Source organism: Lathyrus oleraceus, chromosome 6 (genome assembly GCF_024323335.1).
Source record: "Lathyrus oleraceus cultivar Zhongwan6 chromosome 6, CAAS_Psat_ZW6_1.0, whole genome shotgun sequence".
In the NCBI taxonomy this organism is placed as follows: domain Eukaryota; kingdom Viridiplantae; phylum Streptophyta; class Magnoliopsida; order Fabales; family Fabaceae; genus Lathyrus; species Lathyrus oleraceus.
In genome coordinates, this window is record NC_066584.1 from 492,849,590 (window position 1) to 492,863,903 (window position 14,314).

The following is a 14,314-nucleotide window of genomic DNA, read 5'->3' on the forward strand; positions in this document are numbered from 1 at the left end:
GGTATCAAAAAAATCAATGCCTTCAATTTGATTATACCCTTTCGTAACCAACTGTGCTTTATACCTTTCAATAGAGCCATCTGCTCTATGTTTAACTTTGTATATCCACTTACTACCAATAGGCTTCACATGAGGTGGCAAATCTACTAGAATCCAAGTGTCATTTTTATCTAATGCATCTAATTCAGATTTCATTTCTATTTGCCAACAATCATATTGAATTGCTTCTTTAAAAGATTTTGGCTCTATGCAGTGTGTGATAGAAGAAGAAAAAACTTGGTGTGAAGGTGATAAATGTGAAAAAGAATGATAAGAGGTGATAGGGTGAGGAGTACCCGGAGACTTTGATTTTGTTGAACCATTGGAAGCATTGCACACATAATCTGCAAGATAAGATGGTGGATGCCTTTGCCTAGTAGGTTGATGTTCTTGGGTAGCTGATAGTGGAGCGAAATCTGGGGGTATTGTGTTATGTGTTATAGTGTCATTAGGGGGTGGATAATTGGAACATCATCATCAAGTGTTCTGCCATGAGAATGATATTTCCAATTGGAAAGTTTTGAAATTGGATTATATGGCAAAATGTGTTCATGGTGTGTGGTATTTCTAGAAACAAAGATTTCCTTATTGTTTAAATAAAGAAGCATAGATCCTTTCATGCCACTTTTAAAGCCTAGAAACACACATTTTCTACCTCTGAGATTCAATTTTGTTCTATGTGAATGTAAAATAGATGCATAGACTAAAGATCCAAACATTTTTAAAATTTTCAAATCAGGTAGCTTATCATGCATTAAAAAATATGGTGATTTATTTTTAAGAAGAGGACTAGAGACACGGTTTATGATAAAAATAGCATGTGACACAGCATAACACCAAAATTGTTTCGATAAATTTGAATGAAACAATATAGACCTGGCTATATTCAATATATGTTGATGTTTTCTTTCTACTCTTCCATTTTATTGTGGAGATTCTACACAACTTTTTTGATGAATAATTCCTTGGAAGAATAGAAAGAAGGCATCAAAAATTTTGGGCCATTATCAGTTTTTATGGTTTTGACAAGGGTGTTATGTTGTGTTTCAATTAGCTAAACAAAATTCATGACATGTTGACTAACTTCAGCCTTAGATCTCATAAAAGTAACCCAAGTATATCTAAGTCATCAACAACAGTAAGAAAATAAGAAAAACCATGAACATATTTAATAGCAAGAGGACCCCATATATCAAAGTGAATTAGATCAAAAGGTTTCATGGTTTTTATTAAAATTCCTTTGATATGGTAATTTTTTTTGTTTTGTCAAATGACATGCATCACAAACTCCTTCTTGATCTATAACAATAAAGGGGAAATCAAAATGTAGTAAAGTAATTCTAGAGTTAGAGGGGTGGCCTAGTCTAAAATGCCATAATGCATTTTCTGGTATGTTGACAGCAGATTTGCAAGGGGCAACAGATACATTTTGAATCTTATCTGGCAGAACCAAGTGATACAATCCTTCAATGAGTTCAGCAGAATCAATCGTCTTCAATGACTAAGGATACTGAACAAGGCACTGTGAATTAGTGAAACTAACAAGGCAAGGTAAAGTAAAACAGAGTTTGGCAACTGAAATTAGATTCAAAGAAAAATTAGGAACATAAAGGACATTTGTTAAGAAGAAACTTTGAGAAAAATAAATTGTGCCAATTTGTTTTGCTACGGTAAAATTACCATTAGGTAATCTAATAGAAATAAGACTAATATCATGAACACAAATATGACCGCTAGCTCCTGAATCGATGATTCAAGAACCAAGAGTTGTGTTATTAACACAAGAAGAAAAAATAAAAATATTACCTTTGTCATCGACTGATGGATGATCGGTTGATTGGAATGAGCTCACCTGATTAGAAACATGTGCAGTAGATTATTTACCAATACTAAAAGCATGGAGTAGAGACATAAGAGTATTATACCGCTCATGTGTAAGGGCTGGCGGTGCAGAACTTTCTACAGTAGCATTATGAGCTGCATAATTTAAACTTTTCTTTTGTAAATGACGTGGAACTCCATGCTTGCGATAACAAGTATCAACAGTATGACCTGATTTGTCACAAAAGGTACAAACTCTTTGTCCAGATTTAGAACCAGTCTTATTATTTTTAAAACTTGATCTCCTGTTTTCAGCAGCATTAACAAGGACTTTAGAGTTATCATTAACTGAAACATGATGAACAATTTGATGTTCATGTTGAATAACCATTGAGAAAAATTTATTCAAGCTAGATAAAGGATCTAATTGCAGAACCATCAACAAAATCATATTTCATTTTTCACCCAAAGCCCTACGGATAGACCGGACCCAACTATGGTAATTTTCTCACATTACTATTAGCTCCAAAAAAATATATTCTTAATTTGTCCAATTTAATGCTATTAAACTTATTAGGATGGTTCGATCTCCATCACTGCTATTAAAAAAAAAGTAAAATTATTTGATCAAAACTAAATTAGTTAAAATAAAAAGTCACTATAGAAGAAACCTCAGTTTAAGGTTGTCAAGAAAATTAATCTATTTGTATAAAGTGTTACTCTATCTATCATCTTATCTATAGCGAGTTAGTTATCTTGTTGTTTGACATAGTGAAGAGCAGATAGATAAACATGAGTGCTGCTTCTCTCATTCCTGTATCATCGTTACCCTCCCTAGCTTCACCTTTCAAGGTATCTCTATCTCTATCTCCAGTTCCATTACCATTACCATCGCAATTCACAACATTCTCTATCTCTATTTCACTATTGTATTTTTGTATTTTGTAGGGAAATGTGAAAACCTTGGTGGCAAAACCATGTTTATGCCCGTGTCTCAAGATTCAGAGAACAAAACTCCGTGTTTCTGTAGTTAACAAGGCTGCTTCTGCTTACAACGTGAAATCCTCCGGTGAGAATGTTAGGTTTAGGTTGGATAATTTGGGGCCGCAACCTGGTTCGAGAAAGAGACCGAAGAGAAAGGGAAGAGGTATAGCTGCTGGGCAAGGAGCCAGTTGTGGGTTTGGAATGAGGGGTCAGAAATCTCGATCTGGACCGGGGATAATGAGGGGGTTTGAAGGTGGTCAAATGCCGCTTTATAGAAGACTCCCTAAGCTTAGAGGAATTGCCGGAGGTATCATCCATTTTCTTTCATTCATTCATTCCAATCTCTTTGTTGAAATTCTTTGTTTAGATTTGTGTATATACAAACTTTGATGTTTAGCTCTTGCGAAATAGGACTTAGCCTCTTATATTGAAAAATATGAACCGATTTAGTCCTTTTTCTAATTATGCCCCACAGTTTTTAAGTTTTTGTTCTAATCTAGAACCAAAATTGTTGTTGAAATGATGAGATGGATAGTGAAAAAGTACATTGGACCTTTGGTACGGTGACGTGGGGTGGACCTACAAGGTTAACTAACACTCCAACGTTCAAGTCAGTGAGATAATCAAAGTGATGTAAGAGTGGGAATGAATTTGAATGCATGATAATGACTTGCTTTTCTCTTTATATGCCGGGAGCAGTTAAAATCGTCCGTTAGGGATGCAGCGTGCTATGCACACAAATGTTTGATTGATCTTGACGGTGGGTGATGCATCGAAGGGTGGAGTTATCTACTTTGGGTGAGAATGGGGGAACACTTGTTTCTCACGTTTGCTTCATTCACTCTTGCCTCTGGGCGTTTTACCTTGGGCCTAGCGGACAGCCTAGAGCAACTTTTATGCTTGTTTTCGATGGAGCAAAATAATATTTAAGTCAATATGTATGTGTTTTATTGGTTTTGGTGGATGTTTACTAACCAAATATTTTGATTTGAAGGACTAAATTGATTGATATTATTTAATTTAAAGGACTAATTTGCTATTTCGTAGATTTGAGGCACTGAACTGTCTGACTCTTACGATTTCAAAGACAAAAATGTCAGTTTACTTTACTCTTTCTTTAATCTATATAAGTGATGTCAATGGCGGATGGAGGTCCATTGTGGAGAGCCAATATCCTGACATATCGGCCGCTTTGCAGCACCATTAGAGCGGATTATGGCGGAAAAACCCACAATATCGATCAATATTTATCATTGCAGCGAGTCCGAAAACCGCCATGTATATCTGCCATAACGCTGCCATGGCGGATATTTGATAACATTGATCTGTATTACTATCAAGGGCAGTCTTTGGGATAATTTAGGATCCTACTTTCAGGGAGTGCTCAAGAAAGATGCTACTTGTAACCACATTAGTAGGAAAAAAGCGTTGGTTAGAATGAGGGGGTTATGATTCCTGGATGCAAATTGATTATGCCATTGTTTGGGTTTGTGTTTCTCATGCCTTTCTCGCGTTCCACTATTTGTTTGATGTGAAAATTGAAGAAGCTACAACTAGTATCTTTGCTTGGACGTGCGTAAAATGTCTTTTTTACGCGGTTCCAAACACACACTACATATACTTGCTGCAATGCATACATGACATTTGATAGTCATGAAGTTCTTATCCCCTATGGAGACAGGGTATGCTTATTATAGGAGCTAGATATGATGTCGAATTTGAATACTTGTAATATGTTGGTTTTTGAAGAGAATTGTAGTTTATTCACTTCATTAACATCTTAAAATGGCGATTCTTGTCTAAAGAGAATCATGGCATTTTGGACTATTAATAACACATATGCATGTGCATAAATCTCTATTTGATGTTCTTTCTTTTCTTTTTCTAAACAAATAATAAGGTATGCATGCGGGATTGCCAAAATATGTCAACGTAAATCTTACCGACATTGAAAACGCTGGATTTCAAGATGGGGAAGAGGTGTCTTTGGAGACACTGAAGGCGAAACGCGTGATCAACCCTTCAGGAAGAGAACGGAAACTTCCTTTAAAGGTACATATTGCTTGTTTGTTTAATGACATCTAAATTTCTTCAATTAGTTGCTGTCTTCCCTTTCTATTAACCCTTAGATGTTCTTTTACATAGTCTTCTGGTCCAGTTCGGACATATATATGTTGTTTAGGTGTGATATTTATATTAATTCAAACGTAATATTTTGGTTGATATGTTTGTGGTTTGAAATTGTGAAGTTAGAATATAAGAGGTCCGTTGATTGAAAGAGTTATAGTTAGTTAGTGGAGGTTGGTCTGTTAGAGACATTGGAAGAGGGAGACCAAAGACATAAGTTGCTGAAACCATGTGTTTCAATTACACATTGGAGCGCGAGAGCAGAAAGTGCACATGCAGAAATGCTGGCATCAACCACCAGCAGTAGCGCAAATGGTCGGGGAAAAGAAGCGAACATCCCAGATAAATGTCACATTTCAAAAGGAGATGAGACAATGGGTTCGGCGAATGCATGATATTAGGAAGCTATAGGAAAGGGATGATGATGAAGAGTAGGGTTGAACACAGAGGATACAATCTCAACCTCATGTAACCATTGGGCCAAACCCCGACACAATGTGAGATGACGGCTGAGAAGAGAATGCTCTAGCCGAGTTCTTTTTCCATTGTAATGGATTTGACAGTATGAGAATGTTCCTGAGACCTTATTAATTTTTTGTATGAAAACGCATCAAGCCATATTTTTATGGTTGTCAACACGAAGCATGAGGTCACAACTCACTACGGCGAAAAGTTATATGCCACATTCAAAATCATCCCAGGAAAGGCATGTGATTATGGACCTAGACCTTTTAAATACAAGCTGTTGGATGCTGATCTAATTCATGACACCGAGTGACTACCAACACTTTTGATTGAAGATGTGTCTAACACCGACATGACACCAAATCACCAATACATGTGATTACATTAATTATGTCATTTTCTCTAATTATTACTGATGTCAATGTGTCTGTGTCAATGCTTCATAACTAAACAAGAAGATAGTTTATGGGATTGCATTTCTATGATGTTGGTTATTATACTTAATTGTCAAGCTAGCTAGTGTGATTTAGCAAGTTTTTGTTTCTAAATAACCATGCATTTCCCTAAACATGAAAATAATAGTTTGATTTGCTCTGGTTTCAGATTTTGGCTGATGGAGAACTAAGCAAGAAGTTGACGATAAAAGCTGGCGCTTTTTCGACATCTGCCAAGGAGAAACTCGAGTATGCTGGCTGTTCACTCATCGTGCTTCCTGGCCGTAAGAAATGGGTTAAGCCATCGGTTGCCAAAAACCTCGCACGTGCCGAAGAATACTTTGCCAAGAAACGGGGTGGCGAAACTGCGTCTGAACCAGCCCCTGTTTGAATATAAAACACTTGTGCATCATCAGCAGCAGCAAAGTGGTTTCTTCTTTATGAATGATTCATTTCATTTAGTTATTATGTTAAGTTAATGTATTGAGGTTTTCTCTGGTTTTGGTTCTAAGAAGAATTTAACGTTGTATATCATATTTCATTATGTTCATCCATCAAAACATTTTGAAAAGTAAAAATCTTTTAAAAAAATTGATTTTGATATATTTAACTATTCTCGAATAGAATTGATTATGTTTTTCAGAATTGATTTTATTTAAGTTAAGATCCGTAGTTTGAATCTATATATGATTTTTATACTTCATTTTTACAAATAAAAATCAATTTTCTACATTGCAAAATCAGACATATTTGATGAAGATGATGATTTTGCATTGTTGAAAATAGAGTCTTCCCAATCTTAATTGGACGGTGAAGGTTGGTTTGACTACATAGATTCTTATTCTATATTGGTGATACATGATAAACTCATAGGAATTTTGAATTTTTTTAATAAAAGAATAAAGAAATAAACTTTATTAATTATTTAGGTTTTTAAATGGACAATGAATTGGAAAATGCGGACACGTATAATTGAGGATATGGTTGCACTTCTTTATTTAGTGATGGAAATATAGTTTGTGCCCCATTTATTGGGAAGCTTAGATGCAAGAAAAGATCCTTGTCTCATAGTTTTTCAATAATTATATCATGCTTCATCATGTCCTTACTTTTTCTAATTTAAATAATGGTGATTCTAATAAGTCTCTTTTTATAATTTAAAAAGTGTATTTATTAAACTTTTTTATTTTAAACGTGACAATGTTAATTTATTTCAACTGATCTCTTTTTTATTATTTATTCTCTTTTTTAATATTGAAAAGTTTGATTCAACAAAATGATATTTAGGATTAATTTATTTTATCTTTAAAACAAATTATCTGTATTTTTAAAAATAATTGTTATAAAAATGTTTTTAAAAATATTAAATAAATAATTTTATAAATTAAAATATTAATTTTGATATTCAATAATATAAATATATATTACTAAAGATTAAAATATAGTTGATATTTTTTAAATGTATCTATCAAAAATGATTTTTATAAAAAACTATTTTAAAATAGCTTCAAATGTGATTTTTTTTTAAATTTTAACATCCAAAAAAGTCATAATAAAAAAATAAAATATTTAAATTAATATTTTAACAATAATTATTTAAATAAATAAATCAATACCAAAAATAAATAAAAAATCAACGATAAAAAGAAATCACACTAGAGTTTATGCATATACGTTAATTTAGCCCAAAAAATAATCATTTGACACAATCCCCCAAAATGTGTACATTGATAATCAAATTTTTAACACATTCATCGTTCAAATAAATTTAAGAGATATTTCTTTTCTACTTTTACAATCACATCACACTTAAAAAAATATAAGGATGTCAGATAAGTAATTATAAGGATTACATCAAGTAAGTATATCTGAAATGATATTTTAACATCTAATTTTTATTTCGTTGACCATTAATATAATTAACAGTGAAATATTATAATAATATATTTTATTAATTAATTTTAATTCATTATTAAAAAATATTTTTAAGATGTTTATTAATCAATTTAATCATTTTATTAATTAATTTTTTTTCATTTTATTAATCTACTTTATTTTACTATTTATGACACTGTTTATAAAAAATAATTTTTTATTTTAAAAAAATACTATTTATCATATAAAAACGATTTTATATATATATATATATATATATATATATATATATTTGTTGTAAAAAAATAATATCAAGATAACATTGCGTATGTAATAGAATCGCAAAATGATAAAATATTCTAAATGAATTTGAGAGGGAAAACGAGGGTTAGAAATGATTTTAGTCGAATTGGTTTGTTTATAAATAATCTTGAAAGCCCTTTAGATAGTGAAAAAGATCTCTCTTATCAATTTTGTTGAGTTTTGATAAAGACAAAATTATTTTAAAAAAATATAAAAAAAAAGTTGAAGACAATGAATAAAACATCAAAAACAAGGTTTTGGGTTCATAGAAGTTTTTTGGAAGGACATTTAGAGAGCCGTCGAAGATGAGCTTTATAGAGCCATGGACATTTAGAGAAAATCTTTCTATGATTCCAATGTTTAGAAACTCCATATTCAAACCACAGAACTGCATTCTAAGTAGTGCAGCCATGTCCCCTAGGGACAACTATGCATCTCTGCTGCAAGAGAACCCAGAACTGAAGCTGACAAGGTGACAATTCTGTCTCTATCAAAAAAGGTGTAATTGGTTAACATTTTTTGTAATTTCTTGTATTCAAGGTGTCTTGTTTTTCCCTGTTCAATTGATGCTATTGCTGATGCAAGTTTTGTTCCAAACTTTGCTGACTATGGCATAATACGTGATGATAGCTGTAAATTCCATCCTAACAAAGATCTATAAATCTAGCTACTTGAAATTGAAAAGCATGGTGCTTGACAGTTGTTTTCTTAAAAACATTTTCTTTCCTTTTCAATATGCTGTCGTGTTTACATCATTTGGTTGACTTTGTTGCTAGACAAATTTACGCAATCATCTCAAAGTGGAAGACTTTTCATATTTTAAATTTGTATGAAATGGTCAACATATCAATTTGATTTGGATTATAATTCCCTCTAAGATATGCACTTGATGTTTGTAAATACTTGCATCCAACTCCATGATGATTTTGTAAACCTAACCACAAACAGCATGGATTGGGCATTAGTTATGCTTCTCCATTAGCATTCATTTTGGATCTATTTTATCATTTTAGCTTATGTTTGTTTGCATTGAAAAAATTGATTTTTAAATGAATTGATTTTGTAAAATTAATTATTGTTAAAAAAGAAAAGTGATTTATATTTAGATAACTTTATATAAGATTGAGTTGTACATAAATTTTAATGTATAAATCATGTTTAAATTTAAAAGTTATAAATTTCATTTTTAAGGAGAATCAATTCGAAAGTATAGTCAATTTTATTTTTAAAAAAACAAACACCTCAAAATCATTATGGTTTGAGCCGATCAATGGCCAATAAGGGAGACTTAACTATTATATCTGGTCTGAATATGTATCTTTGAATATTATTTGAGGTGTATCCGAAGATACATCTCCGTAACAACCTGTATTCATTTATGGTGTTTTTATTCATTGAACTTTTTTATTTAACGACTCAGTGATGTTTCCAAAGATGCATCTCCGGAAATGTCAAACGAGATATTGAATAAAACATCACTTTGCATATGATTCTTCTTCATGATCAAAGTCTACTTCACACTCAAAATTCTTTAAAAAAAAGTCTTTAACACCAAAACATCATTTTTATATTTTATCACATCAAATGAAGCAAAAAAAAAAAATTTAAGGTAAAATTCATTCATTTCATCCTTTATTCATTGCATTAATCTGCTTTTGAGCTGGAAAAGAAACGTTGTGTTAGAATATGCATTTTCGGACAAAGTTTGGTGTGTTATGAAGATGCATCTCTGGAATTGCCTGATACTTTGAGTTTTGAATATGTTTTTCTAATATAATTGATGTTAGATATGGTGCACACATATATGTTTCTCAAAGCTATTGTGAGGATGAATGTTAAATTGAACAAAGTGAAGGATGATGTTAAATCGGGTGCTAGACTAGTTGTTGTAAAGGTAAATGTGTGCGAACAATTTACATATAAACAAAAGTTTATTGTTTGTGAACATATGCTACAATAGGTCTGCATGGAGGCCTTGAAATTGGAGTTTGGTGTTGCAATTGAAAGATCTGACAATGGTTCTGATAGAAGACAAGCAGTTATAACAATGGGATGCGAAAGAAGTGCCACATACCAACCAACAATTAGGAAGTTGTAACGTGATGACATCAAATCGAGAAAATGTGAGTGTCCTTTAAATTGTGCGGATACCGTAACTCGAATAATACATGGAAATTTAATATCGTTTCTGGTATGCATAATCGTGCTTTCAGTGACAAGCTAGCCAATCATCCCATTGAATGTCGCCTTATTATTGAGGAGAATGAAATTGTTTCGGATATGACATTAAACATGGTGGCGCCGAAAAACATAATTTCAACATTGAAATGGAAAAGACCTCAAATGTTTCAAATATCAAACAAGTATACATTGTGCCTGCTTGAACAACAAGCCAATTAGAGGTCCAAGATCTGAAATGCAACAATTGTTGAAGCGTTTGGAGGATAACCATTATGTTTCTAGGTACAAAGTTTTCAAGGATAAAGTCACACTTCGAGATATATTTTGGACTCATTCTGATTCCATCAAGTTGTTCGAAACATTTTCGACTGTGCTCATGATTGATTCAACATACAAATAAACAAGTATAGACTTCCAATCCTGGAAAGTATTGGTGTTACTTCACGGAGAAGCATTTCCAGTCTATTTTACATTTTTGGAACCCAAAAAAGAGGACAATGTTACACGGGCTTTGGAAATGTGAGAGACTGCGTTGAAGGATCACAAAAACATGCCAAACGTTATTGTCATCGATCACGACATCGCAATGATGATTTCGGTTGAAATCATGTTTCCTACATTGTATGAATTACTTTGAAAGTATCACATAATCAAAAAAAAGTGAGAAGTCGACTACATGTCACCGATCACGACATCACCAGTACGTCTTCCGCTCTCCCATATGATCTTTGTCTGCAAATTTCATATGTGTCCCTGTATCGCTGACCTTTCCAATATCAAGTCTTTGATAGATTGACAATGGCATCAGACTCACACTAGCTCCTAAATCAATAAGTACCTTCTTGAAAGTTATGACTTTAATAGTGCACGAGACTGTGAGAAATCCAAGATCCTTTTGCTTGTTTGGGATTCTCCTACCTGGTATTGCGCTACACTTTTCATTAAAGGTTACTGATCCATCTCCTATAGGTCTCTTTTTAGAGGTTACCTCTTTCATTAATTTTTGGTACATGGGAATTTGCCTGAGTGCTTCAAAGAAAGGCATATTAATCTCTAACTTTCTAAACATTGTGATGAATTTCTAAAAGTCTTTCTCTTTTGGATCCTTCTTTGCCACTCTCTGAGGGTAAGGTAACTTAATCACCGATTTAGCCTCATTTTTATTTTTCTCTTCAGTTGGCTTTACGAGTGGTATAAATTTTTATGGTTCTTTCTTATTTTCCCTCACTTCCAGATCTACCTCTATGACATGGTCATCATTTGTTGCCTTCTCTTCTTCAACTTTAGCAACTTTCGGACTTCTTATTGTTACAACATTAACATTCTCATAATTTCTCATATTTTGTACTGTTGCACTCGAAAGGGTGCCTTGAGCTTGATTTGAGAGTTGTTGTTCTATCTGTCCCACTTGAACTTCCGGATTCTTAAATGAAATTGTAGTGTTCCTTTGGTCGTTCCTTGTCTCTTCCTGAAATTGGGCATTTTGAGCAGACATCTTTTCAATAGATATTTCCTAATATGTGTTCTATGGTGCTTGTTGCTGATGTTGTTGTAGGAATTGATTATGAAAGTTCTATTGAGGTTGAAACTGTTGTTGATTCTGAAATTGCACTGGACCCTACTTTTGAACATTACCCTGCTGATCTTTCCAGGAGAAGTTTGGATGATTCTTCCAATTTGGGTTGTAAGTATTAAAATAGGGATTATTATGTTGGAGATAATTAACTTCTTCTACATGTTGAAGGTGTTCAACACAATACATGGCAAAATGAGGACCTCCGCAAAATTCACATCTAAATACAGTAGCTTGTTAGACTTGAGCTACATGTTGAGTACCTACATTTTATTCCTTAAGTCTCTTTTCAACTTCAGTTGTAACCGGATCTTCTAACTTAACAACATGTGTAGCCAGTTTCAAATCAATCACCCCTCCTGGTTTACTTATGCATCTATCATATGATTCAAGATGTTCATTTGCAGCAATGGCTTCAATGATCTTCTTTATACCGATGACTATTGTAAAACTGGATGAGCCACCAGCAGCTGTACCAATCAACTACTTTGTCTTCAACCTAAGCCCATTTACAAACATCTGTATTTTTTCAGTTTAATCTAGATTTTGTGTAGGACATGCAACCAAGAGTCTCTTAAATCTTTTATACGCATTACCTAATGATTCACCTTCCCTATATTTGAAGTTTAGAATTTCATATATCTTTCTCAGGAAAACTGAAGCAGGAAAATACTCATTCGGAAAGGTCGTTTCCATTTCTTCCCGAGTGGTGATGCTATCAGCTGGAAGTGAATAAAACCATTCTTCTACATCCTTTGCTAGAGTAAAATAAACATTCTCAGTTGCTTACTTTCTTCAATATGCCCTTCTATCTTCAGAGTATTACTCATTGTCAGAAACCTTTGTAGATGTTTATTGACATCTTCATTGATTTTTCCTGTGAAAGGTCTCTTTTCAAGTTGATAGGTGGTAGTAAGATGCAACTTAAAATTGGGAACAGTCACCTGTTGGTTTACTATTGTCAATCGACCCCGTGTGCATTTTTTTCCATAATCACCCAATAATATTTCAGGTTGTAGATCAGCTATTATTAGCTCTTCTTCTTTTTCTGACTCTGTATCTGAATGGTTAGAGTTGTTTTCCTCATGTTTTGCCAATTTTTGCAACCGAGCTTTCCTAAGTTGAGTGCGTAATGTTTTCTCAATTTCTGCGTCAAAAGGAAAATTAGTTAAGGGTTCTCCTCGCATACAAATGCCAGAAGCAGATAAGTAGTAACAGAATAATAATAAAACTGAAATAAAAAATTTAGTTGCAGAGCAACAAAATTTTAACTAAAATAAAACTATGAACTCTAAAATCTTTGGTAGTCCCCGACAACGGCGCCAAAAACTTGATCGGTAAATTAGCAAGTGTACTAATCTTCTTGTTAGATATTGGACCGAACTTTAGTATGATCGAAGGGTAGCTTCTTAGTTCAACAATCTGGCAGGATCATTAGCATGTCATCAAAGTCTGTTCACATGTTATAGTCGAAGTATGTTAGGATTGTTAGCATGTCATATTGAGCCTGTTTGTTATGCCCAATTTTTAAAGTTAGCTTGTGTAATTAGCCTGTGTGTAAAATCCCATTAGTTTAATGTGTTAGTTTTCTTATAAATAGCATACTAGTCTCTCATTATTGCATAATGTAAATCCTAATTAGGGTGGGAGAGGTTATTTGTTATTCTGTAACCCTTGTAATCTTGTTTCAAAGAGAAAGTAAAGAATAGAAGTTTATAACCAACTTGTTGTGTTCTTCTTGCTTCCCTTTTCTACCCTTCTGTGTTTCTTACTGATCAAGAAATTGATTATACTTTATTATTCCGACATCGTTTTTCATAGCAAATTAGTGCATTGAGCATGGAGAATATGTCGTTAACAAAGTATAAGATTGAAAAGTTCACCGGAGTGAATAATTTCGGTCTGTGGCGCTTGAAGATGAAAGCCCTACTGGTTCAGCAAGGTTGTTTAGAAGTGTTGAGGGGAGCCAAAGCCATGGACGTTGCGTTAACGGGAATAGAAAAAAAGAAAGCTAGTTTATTCCATTGATGTCATAAAGTTATTCCAAGGTAGAGATTTATGAGATATTGGATCGAACTTTAGTATGGTCAAAGGGTAGCTTCTTCGTTTGATAATCTGACAGAATTATTAGCATGTCATCGAAGTCTCTTCACATATTGTAGTCGAAGTATGCTAGGATTGTTAGCATGTCGAATTGGGTTTGTTTGTTATGCACAATTGTTTAAGTTAGCTCGTTCTCTAAGTTAGCTTGTGTAATGGGTTTGTGTGTAAAATCTCATTAGTTTAGTGTGTTAGTTTTCTTATAAATAACATACTAGTCTCTCATCATTGCATAATGCAAATCCTAATTAGGGTGAGAGAGGTTATTTTCTATTTTGTAACACTTGTAATCTTGTTTCAAAGAGAAAGTAAAGAATAGCAGTTTATAACCAATTTCATTGTGTTCTTATTGTTTTCTTCTTTTCTACCCTTGTGGGTTTCTTAACGATCAAGAAACCAACTATATTTTGTA

General features: G+C 33.1%; 1 protein-coding gene across 1 annotated transcript; it reads left to right on the plus strand.

The window, feature by feature from the left end:
- Positions 1-2,530: 2,530 nt before the first annotated feature.
- LOC127090956 (50S ribosomal protein L15, chloroplastic) lies at positions 2,531-6,475 on the plus strand. The gene is made up of 4 exons (NM_001426947.1): positions 2,531-2,712; positions 2,809-3,151; positions 4,745-4,896; positions 6,040-6,475. Exons 1-4 carry the CDS (start codon positions 2,653-2,655, stop codon positions 6,259-6,261), a joined length of 777 nt encoding a protein of 258 aa, NP_001413876.1. The 5' UTR covers positions 2,531-2,652; the 3' UTR covers positions 6,262-6,475.
- Positions 6,476-14,314: the final 7,839 nt, after the last annotated feature.

What these genes read in the sequence shown, in the direction of transcription:
- LOC127090956 (NM_001426947.1), top strand. Translation starts at nt 2,653, where the DNA reads ATGAGTGCTGCTTCTCTCATTCCTGTATCATCGTTACCCTCCCTAGCT. An exon ending in GCTTAGAGGAATTGCCGGAG is followed by an intron (nt 3,152 to 4,744) that starts GTATCATCCATT and finishes ACAAATAATAAG; the next exon opens with GTATGCATGCGGGATTGCCA. An exon ending in AACGGAAACTTCCTTTAAAG is followed by an intron (nt 4,897 to 6,039) that starts GTACATATTGCT and finishes CTCTGGTTTCAG; the next exon opens with ATTTTGGCTGATGGAGAACT.